General features: G+C 52.0%; 2 protein-coding genes across 2 annotated transcripts; one reads left to right on the top strand and one right to left on the bottom strand.

Annotated features, from left to right (window-relative positions):
- The first annotated feature begins 506 nt into the window (after positions 1 to 506).
- On the top strand, positions 507 to 4,728 carry KLHL10 (kelch-like family member 10). Its single transcript, XM_010020202.1, is given in 6 exon segments — positions 507 to 670; positions 1,131 to 1,620; positions 2,047 to 2,267; positions 2,269 to 2,659; positions 3,300 to 3,449; positions 4,357 to 4,728. Coding segments are annotated over 6 exon segments (1,770 nt in total). The 5' UTR covers positions 507 to 524.
- A 3,867-nt stretch (positions 4,729 to 8,595) lies between these two features.
- Positions 8,596 to 10,194, bottom strand: KLHL11 (kelch-like family member 11; the record flags this gene model as incomplete). The annotated part of the gene is made up of 1 exon (XM_010020203.1): positions 8,596 to 10,194. A coding segment is annotated over one exon (1,599 nt), but the record flags the coding sequence as incomplete, so codon positions are not given.
- Between the last annotated feature and the right edge of the window lie 7 nt (positions 10,195 to 10,201).

Here is a 10,201-nt window from a genome sequence, read left to right on the forward strand (position 1 = left end):
AGCAACGAGCTACACCAGGGAGGGGTGAGGACGGGGCTCCCTGTGCCCCACGCTCCCCTCCTCGGCCCCAGGCGACTCCTTCCACCCCTCCAAAACTAGCAGCAGATCCAGCGGTGACAGCACTTGGGGCTCCATCCCTGACATGAGCTGACCTGGGCCTCAGCTTCCTCCTGCATGAGCTGGTTCAGGGGCAGCAGTCGCTGCCTGTGCCTGGGGAGCTTTATAATCGGGCTAAATGACATGAAACAGCCATCAGTGGGGCCTGGTCCAGCACAACGTGGGCTATGGGGCAGCCACAGAGCGAGGGGCTGGGACCCCGTTCCCTGCCCCCCAGCCCAGGCAGTGCTGCCGCAGGCCCCGGCTCCCCCGGAGCTTGTGACCTCATTATGGAGCATATTCTAGAACCACCAGAGAGAGACGGTTTTGGAAGGACAAGGACAAATGCCCAGAGAGAGGCACTTTCCATGGCCTCAGGCTTCAACATGGGAGATAGGTTGTTGTCCACCAAATACACATCCTCACACATGGAGAGGAAGATGAGCGCTATGGCTTGCACCATCTTCAATGAGCTTCGTCTCGAGGGGAAACTCTGTGATGTGATCATCAGTGTGGGTGGTATCGAATTTAATGCTCACAAGAACATCCTCTGCAGCTGCAGCCACTACTTCAGGTCAGTCAGAGGGGACGGGTGGGATTTCCTCGCCTGGGTCATGCTGCCCTGGTGCATCTCCAGTGCTTACACCGGCACTGAACCCCTCATCCAGCAGTTCCCCACAGCCCTGCTACCTCCTGGGATGCAAGAATTAATCCACAATCCGGTATCTAACAGCTGAAGGGGTGTCTGAGGAATGCCCAGGCACTTATCTGCCATCAGGGAGGAGCTTTTCCTTCCCCACACCCCGTTAGCCTCTGGTACCCTCATTGCAGCAAGGTGACCACTCGCCCTGTTGCTCTCTGTCCGCAGCCAGAGGCTTTGACTCCTTTATAAACCACCCAGCCAGCGAACCATGAGCAAACAAACTACACGTAGCACGGCTACTGCTGGTGCCCGAACGGGTGCCCAGGGGATAACAGGCAGGGTTGAACACAGCAACGCTGGTTTTGCCTCCAGCATCGCTTTGGTTTTCCAGGGCTTTGTTCACCAGCAGCTGGAACAATGCGGAGAAGATGGTGTACAAGATCCCTGGCATTTCACCCGAAATGATGAGGCTCATCATTGAGTACGCCTACACCAGGACAGTCCAGGTCACCACGGAGAACGTCGAAAACCTGCTCATCGCCGCAGACCAGCTCAACATCATGGGCATCGTCAGGCTGTGCTGCGAGTTCCTGAAGTCCCAGCTCTGCTTTGAGAACTGCATCGGCATCTGCAGGCTCACAGAGTATTACTACTGCCCCGAGCTGCAGGAAGCAGCCTTCGTGTTCATCCTCCATCACTTTGAGGACATCACCAAGGTGTCTGCAGAGTTCCTGGACCTCTCCGTCAGCGAGCTGAAGAACATCATTGAGAAGGACGAGCTCAATGCGAGGGAAGAAGACGCCGTGTTCAAGGCTATTGTGAAATGGATTGACCATGACCCGCCGAGCCGGCGGCAGCACATCGCGGAGCTGCTGAGCAAGGTCGGTGCTGGCGCGGGCTCTGCAGGGCCAGAACCGCTTCGCTCCTCTTGTCAGGCCGGAGGAAATTCCCCTTCACACCCCCAGGCTGGTGAAGATCCTGCGCTGGGCTTGGGGCCGAGCTCCAAAGTGCCCGTTTCCTCATGTTCAACTGTTTGTCACAGCCAGGAGGGACCAAAGTTCACGTGGGACGTTATCTCTACACGCACAAGGTCTATGAGCGTTGGCACGAGGGCACTTCCAGTCCGCGAGGAGGAAAGCCCCGTGCCAAAGCAGCAGCCATGAAGTTTACCCTTGCACAGCCCTTCCTGGATGAGCTCTAAGTGGCACATTGAGTTCTCTGGTTCTCTTAAAAGCAAAACCACCCAGCACCGGAGCTCTCCACGACAGACACCATCCGCATCCTAACCCCCTCTCTGTGCTTTGCAGGTTCGACTGGCGCTGATGCAAGCAGAATACTTCATGAACAACGTCAAAACACACGAGTACGTGATGGAGAACGAGGACTGCAAAGGTCTCATCATCAACACGCTGACGGAGATGTACAACCTCAGCATGCACGGGCCCCCCTACTCGGACTTCGCCAACCCGCTCAGCCGGCCTCGCCTGCCCTACGCCATCCTGTTCGCTATCGGGGGCTGGAGCGGGGGCCGCCACCGCCATCGAGACCTACGCCGTCCGTGCGGACAAGTGGATGAACGTGACGAGCGAGCAGGAGAGCCCCCTCGCCTACCACGGCACAGCCTATCTGAAAGGCTTCATCTACGTCGTGGGAGGGTTTGACAGCGTGGATTACTTCAACAGCGTCAAGAGGTTCGACCCGCTGAGGAGAACGTGGCAGCAGGTCGCACCCATGCACTCACGGCGCTGCTACGTCAGCGTCGCCGTCCTCGACGGCTTCATCTACGCCATGGGAGGCTTCGACGGGTACATGCGCCTCAACACGGCCGAGCGGTACGAGCCGGAGACGAACCAGTGGACGCTGATCAGCCCCATGCACGAGCAGAGGAGCGACGCCAGTGCCACCACGCTGCACGAGAAGGTACCCGCCGGGCGACTGGACGCGATTGGGGTTGAGGCCCAGAGCCCAGACCCCCCCCGTGTGCTGGGCTGCACCCTCAGAGACAGCAGCAGGTCAGGGAGGGGATTCTCCCCCTCTGGGGAGACCCCCCCTGCAGCCCTGATCCAGCTCTGGGGAACAGCACAAGAGGGACGTGGAGCTGCTGGAGCGAGGCCAGAGGAGGCCCCGGAGCTGCTGCGAGGGCTGGAGCAGCTCTGCTCTGGAGCCAGGCTGAGAGAGCTGGGCTGGGGCAGCTGGAGAAGAGAAGGCTCCTGAAGGGGACACCTTAGAGCAGCTCCAGGGCCTAAAGGGGCTCCAGGAGACCTGGAGAGGGGCTTTGGACAAGAGATGTAGGGACAGGACAAGGGGAATGGCTTGAACCTGCCGGGGGGCCTGTCTGCCTCATGCAGTTCAGGAAATAAAGGGTCTAAATCCCACTGGCCTCAACAACACCCTGTGCTTTTACTGCTTCAAACCCAGGATGCCAGGACCATTCCCACTGCAAAACAAAACGTCCCCCCCCAAAACCCCATCCAGCCACACCGTTCACTTTCTCTTCACTGCATTCTCCCACCTGGAGTACCAGTGCCCTGCTCACGCTTCGTTTTCCTCCCGTTCTCAGGTGTACATATGTGGTGGGTTCAACGGTAACGAGTGCCTGATCACTGCTGAAGCGTACAACCCCACCACAGAGCAGTGGACCTTAATAGCCTCCATGAGAAGCAGAAGAAGCGGAGTAGGAGTCATTGCGTACCGAAACAAGGTGTATGCGGTAAGGGAGGATGGCGCCTCTGCCCTCACACCCCCCAGCACGTGGAGTACTCCTCCTGGTCTGCACTTCCTGGGCTTCAAGGCTGGCCTTTTGCTCATTTAGTGAGATTTAGGGAAGGAAGGAATAGAATCATAGAACAGTTTGGGTTGGAAAGGACATTAAGATCATCCAGCTCCAACCCCTGCCCCGGGCAGGGACACCTTCCACTAGAGCAGGTTGCTCCAAGCCCCTGTGTCCAACCTGGCCTTGAACACTGCCAGGGATGGGGCAGCCACAGCTTCTCTGGGCACCCTGTGCCAGCGCCTCAGCACCCTCACAGGGAAGAGCTTCTGCCTGAGATCTAACCTGAACTTCCCCCCGTTTCAGTTTGAACCCATCAGAGCCTCCCAAGAACATTATCCCCTGCTCACTTCTTGTTCTGAGAAACGTACAGACAGTTAAGCATCTGCAGCAAAGAAATGATTTTTGGCTGCTGCCAACAGCTTCAGCAGCACAGAGCACTCGCCATGTACTGCATTTAAACCCTGTGACGTCTAAAACCTGACCATTGCACAACATACCTTTGGATATTCCAGGAAGAACAAGGCAGCAGCCTGCAACGAGCACGCGGTGTGTTTTGAGCTGACACGAGGTCAGCAATGCTCAAACTGAGCTCAGTGAGGCAGGGCCAGTTGCCCTCGTGCAGGAAGCTCTTCCCTGCGAGGGTGCTGAGGCGCTGGCACAGGGTTCCCAGAGAAGTGGTGAATGCTCCATCCCTGGCAGTGTTCAAGGCCAGGCTGGAAGGGGATGATCTTAAGGTCCTTTCCACTCCAAACTACTCTGTGATTCTATGACTCTAGGCAATGACTGAGCCAGCTGAGCGGGTGAGGAAGGGCCGGGCTCAACTCCGTGCCTTTGCCATTCCCAGGTAGGAGGATTTGACGGAGTGAACCGGCTTCGGAGCGTGGAAGCGTACAACCCCCTCACCAACATGTGGCACGTGGTCCCCACGATGTTCAACCCCCGCAGCAACTTCGGCATCGAAGTGGTGGACGACCTTTTGTACGTGGTTGGTGGCTTCAACGGCTTTACTACGACTTTCAACGCCGAGTGCTACGATGACAAAGCTGACGAGTGGTACGACATCCAGGACATGAGCATATACCGCAGCGCCCTGAGCTGCTGCGTGGTGCCAGGCCTGTCCAACATCAGGGACTACATTGCCAAGCGAGACAGCCCCGTGGACAGCTCTGCGAATGAAGTCAGGTTCACGTCTTCAACCAGCAGCCTGCCTGTATAAACAGCTCCACTCAGCTAATAAAGCCCCCTGAGCAGGAAGTGAACGTATTGACTTCTATTCTGAAATGAACCAATAAAATTATGGAGGCCAGAAGAAGAATGAGTGTTTAAAACCTTCATTCTAAGGCACCATAAAATGTGTGTTTTGGCCCCGGCCTCCGCAGCACCTGCAAAAACGAAAGGTACAAGAGGATGCTAGAGAAATAAAAGGTTTATTTTTGTTAATTCACTCATTACAATAAACTTTAGTACAGTGTATTTATGGTAAAGAACGTGACAGGAGGATTTGTTTCAAGCCTAGACACACACACTCTACGTTACCTTACTGGAAGCCAGTACAGGCGTGCTGCTCCCCAGGCACTCCTGGAAGTCTACATTAACACAGGAGAGCACCGCTGCCGTGATCCACACTGACACGCACCTATGAGGAGCATCTGACTATTAATGGTCTTCAAACACCTCGTTAGTTCCACACTCTACATTCAGATTAGTAACAGGATTAGATCCTCAAGAGCACCTATTTTATCAGACTTCCACTTCAGGACTGACAACTGGAGATGTGATTTATACCCTGACATAACGTGGACACAGCTGGTAAGAAATCTAAGCCATCCACCACTTACTCGAAGCTTGCTTTTTTAAGCCCATTGAGAGTTACACCACACTGTTACTAGGTTGTGTTAAACAGAACCCAAACAGTTGCAATTCTTTGTGACTCAGTCTGTCAGATCAGTTGATTCCCTGACACACGAGTTGAGCCAATAGTTCTGATCTTAACTGTGGTGGAGAAAGATGCTATTGAAATAATATTGCAGAATGCTTGGCATAGCTGCTCAGAACGCATGCTAAGAAGTTGGCATGTCTTCATTTCATTACAAACCCAGCGTACTAACAGAGTATTCAGGTAGTTATAAAATACTATGTACACACGTGGCACCCAGAAACGACTACAGTGACCGCCAAGCGTGAGGCAGGACGTGTCCTGCTCCACTGATGCTTTGAGCAGAAAGACAGGACACGAAACATGCATCTTGTGGCACATACTTGGTACAGGTGGAGAGATATGATTGTCATGAGGAGGAGGAAAAACTCCTCCCGGTGCTCTTTTACATTAGTAAAGCCAGAAGTTGGCCTTCAATACTTACTGAATACACACTAGGGCCACAGGGAAGTTGTTGTGAGACTCACAGGTTAGTGGGCTACAAGAGAGTCAATAACGCAACTCTTCCAAACACCTACACGTGACACAACGGGTAGTTAAGACTTGTCAATTCAAACCCCTGTGCAGTGCAATTGGTCCACTTAAAGTCAAGGTTAAAAAACCCCAGACAAACCCAAAGCCTTTAAAAATCCACAGAAGTGGCATAGCAAGAGTTAGAGCAAGTGCAGCTGTGCCCCTCACTCACCATGCAGACACAGCACACGGGTCCAGAGCGTCACGTACGGAATCACGGCTGGCATTCCCGTGCTCTGGATGCTAAAGCTGTTCTGACACTGTCTTGGAGTGGAATGTTTTCAGTGAACTATGTTGCTTGTGTGTCAGCCAAAAGTTCTCGTGGTAAGTGCAGTACCAGTTTTGCTTAGAAAGACTGCAGGAAGTTTGTTCTTGCACCTAAGGTGGCTGCGTGCTGCCACATGTTAAACTGATCGGTTCATCTTCCACCTGAAACAACCACCTTGGCATTTCTCCCTGCAGGTTGTCCCTATTAGCTGACAGGCCACAAGAGGGCTTTGCCAGAGCTGGGGTGGTCTGATACACTCCATCCTTTGGCTGCTTGTCACTCCCCTCCAGCCAAGCCAGCGGGTGGAGCACGTCAGCTCTTCTCAATTGTTTCTGTGCAAAGTCTGGTGAAAGATCTTAAAATCAGCTCCCACAAACTGAAGTGAGATCAATGGATTTAGCTCTAGTTCTTAAACTACTCAAGCTAGACCTGCAAGAGCTCATGGGCCAAACTCCACTGACTATCTCCTTGCTCACAGGCTGACCTGGTAACAGTCACTTCTGGACATCAGCCTTAAACCTGAGCAAACTTTACCTATTTCCTCTCTTAGGCCAGCATCGGACAGTTTAATCTGCTTTAACAATCCAACAGGCAAATAAAATACAACAGAGTTACTACAGGTGAGTAAATTGAGACAAACTGTTAAGATTTTCCTTTCTTTTTGTTTAAACAAAGCTAGATTATTCTATTACAAACAGACAGGTTATTGATACCCAAAGTGACAAGTGAACTGCAAAGCAGAGCAGTAAGGGCTGTACACATCAGAGAAACCTTGACCCACTGTGTGGTTGAAAGACTTACCCAGTGTTTCAGATCTGATCTAGGTTGGTGCTGAATTGGAAAGTGAGAAGTAACAGCTCAGAAAGCTAAACAACTAAAAAAAACAAAACAGAAATCCAAACTGTTTAGAAGTTCTTTTGCAAAGAATTTGCCCACATCAAAACCACCAGCAAACCATGGGAAGACCCAAAGGCAACAAACACATTCTCCAGCAGTGTTTGTCTAGACGAGTTCTGGAACACCCTGCTTACTCCTCCCTTTCCCTTCCCTAAGATCCTGAGTTAGGCTGCATGTGAACGCCTGGCACATTCAAATGAAGGGAAGGATGGGGATGAAAAGGAGGTAGGAAGGATGCACTCAATCTGTTGGGGCTCTTGGGATCAGGGAGGAGGGGAGTTCAGTGGGGCAGTGATACTCGGCAGGAAATCTGCCATTTCTGTTCCTTAGAGGACGTGAACCAGAGCCAGCCCAAGCACTGGTTTATGTACCCCCCCCCCAGCACACCAAGGTACTGAAATCAGCTGCAATCTTCCCATCACACCACGGGGGGAAACTCAACGACTGAGACACCTTGAAAACTCAAGTGTCTCGCTGCAAGAGGACACAAAGTGGGGACTTGTGCTGGAGCACAGGGGAGAGGGTACCAAAGGCAGAGTTCTGATTGTCAAAGACAGGCTGGAAACGGGCTCAAGGGGCTCTTCTAATCACTGGGATTAAAAGGTGTGTAACACCTTGGGAGGGATCTACAAGCAGCTCCGGTTTTGGTCTGTTACTGTGAAATAACCTCGTTCTTACTCCTCTACACCGACAGCAGTAACCTCCCAGTGCTGGTGGGTGGTACTTTGCTGGTATTCACTCCTTGTCTCAGGCTGATGTTGACCCAAGTTTCTAATGAAGCTGTTAAAGACAAACTACTGCCTCAAGTTCCCTGTCCTTGTGTTCTACCAACCATCCAATCACAAGCAAACGCTGCAGCCTCTCTCCAACGTACAGATACGAAATGTTTAATACACACAGAAACATCCTGAAGTAATTTGATAAGGAAAGATTGTGCTTTTGTTTTCATATCCAGATATAACTATTGCACTTGCCTCAGCTTGGGAAAGCAAAGTACACTAACACCAGTTGTATGTGAAGTTTAGCCACTGAGGAGGAGAGAAATCAAAGGAATGTCAATAGATAAGTGCAAATAAAAGAGGTGCTTCCAAGCACATACAAATGTAACCACTAAATTATTAAGACAGGGATCTCTGATTTTCAAAACACAACTGTTGGAGACTAACTCCACAGAAATCCTTGAAACCAAAGATCTCAAGAGAGGAGTAACAGCCTTAATGTTCCCGGGGACATTCCACAGCCACCACTGGCTGCAGCTTTTCCCTGGGCACCAGTGAGTAATACTGTTGGATTCACACAGCTTCCCAACTCCCACCCGTCCTCAACTTCTGAGCTGCTTAATACTCGGTACAGAAAAGATGCCAGTTTTATGCCTCAAACCAAATAAACACCCTCATGCCCTAGAAAGACACCTCCAGCCTAACAACAGACAGTACCTTCTGGACCCATCAGGAGTGATGTTCTACCAACTAGCACTCTATCTGCGAGCGGGGCATCCTGCGTAAGCTCAGGGAGTGTCGGTGTATTTCCTGCATCTGCCTCTCCTGCATTTGTCTTATTCTATCCTTTTGCCACATCAGGTTTTGTGGCATTGGGTATCTCTGCGTGCCCTGCAAGCACCTGAAGGGGATCCTCACGTGGCAGGCTGCTGCTCTGCACCGAGGCTGAGGCATAGGAGGCAGAAGCATCCAGCGCTTCCTCTCCGCGCAGTAGCGATAGGCCTCCTTCCTGTATTGCTTGTCTATATCATCGCTGTTTTTCCACCCCCCGATGATAAAAACATCATCTTTATAATAACAAATAGCTGCTCCTTCAATGCTAAGCACCTCTGGGGGCAAGCTTTCAAGTATTTCATCTGAGGCCCTGCCAGAGATCTTTATCTTGGCTTCCTCGTTATCTATAGGGTAACTCTTGGGGCAGCAGGATGCTGTATGGTAGAAGTTTGTGTTAGCAACAGACATCTGGAAGGAGCAATAGTTATCAATGAGGGGCAGAGACTCCACATCCTGCCACTGCCTCGTGTCAGCATCGTATCTGATAATGACTGCCCTCAGCCCATCCTCACTGTCGCTGTCGACTGGGGTACGAGCAGCAACATAAACGAAGCGGTCTTCTACCGACACAGCTTTGACATCCCGAAGGATCTTGGGGGCTGACTCCAGGTTAAGCCATTTGTCTTGCTCGGGATTATAAATGGCCACATCTTTGAAGCCAGGACTGAAGTTGCCATGGCCACCAATACTGTACAAGTTCCCTTTCACTTCGGTAAGGCCAAAGGAATGCTTTCTGGTTATGAGATTGGAGACTTGCTCCCAAATATTTCTGTTTGGGTTGTACCTTTCTACAGTCTTGGCAAACCCCGGTTCCATGGAGCCGGCCACGTACACGTACGACTCCGTCACAGCAACAGCATGCCCATCGAGGTGATTATGGATGTGGGGCAGGTTCACCCACCTATCCTCATCGATGAAATACCCCACACACTCGCTCAGGTAATCTCCTCCCTCCGACACCCCACCAATCACCATAATGACATCCATGTTCTGCCCAAAACGCGGCAGCAACGCTACAGGACACGTGGAATGCTGCAAGTTACCAGACTGCAAGTTCTCGGACCTCAAGGCGTGACTCTCCACGGCTTCAGACACCAATTTAACACAGGCTTCGTTGCTCGACACCAGCCTTTCGGACTTGACGTGGCGAGTAAGGTAAGTGGGTTTCATCTGGGACAAGCGAAGCAGCTTGAAGAGGTCCTCAAAGTACCTCTCTCTTTCCTCAGGGCTTTTCTGAACCCACTTCAGAACCGTCTCAAAGAGGATTTCTTCCGAGTCCACCGTGATCTCCGAGTCCGAGAGCCAGTCCCTGATGAGGTGGAAGGGCAAAGTGTAGAACTCCTCATCCTGGATAACTCTGTAGAAGTTCCTCCTGATCATGTCCTGCGCTTTGAGGGCCAGCTGGTTCAGGGAGTACATGTGTGCCAGGCTGTGAACCGCCACGCAGTTGGAGAGGTTCAGCTTCTTCTTCAGGAACTCCCCGCAGAACTCCTTCAGCCGGCTCAGGAGGAACCTGCAGGGG

Source organism: Nestor notabilis, unplaced genomic scaffold (assembly GCF_000696875.1).
Source record: "Nestor notabilis isolate BGI_N333 unplaced genomic scaffold, ASM69687v1 scaffold28898, whole genome shotgun sequence".
In the NCBI taxonomy this organism is placed as follows: Eukaryota; Metazoa; Chordata; class Aves; order Psittaciformes; family Psittacidae; genus Nestor; species Nestor notabilis.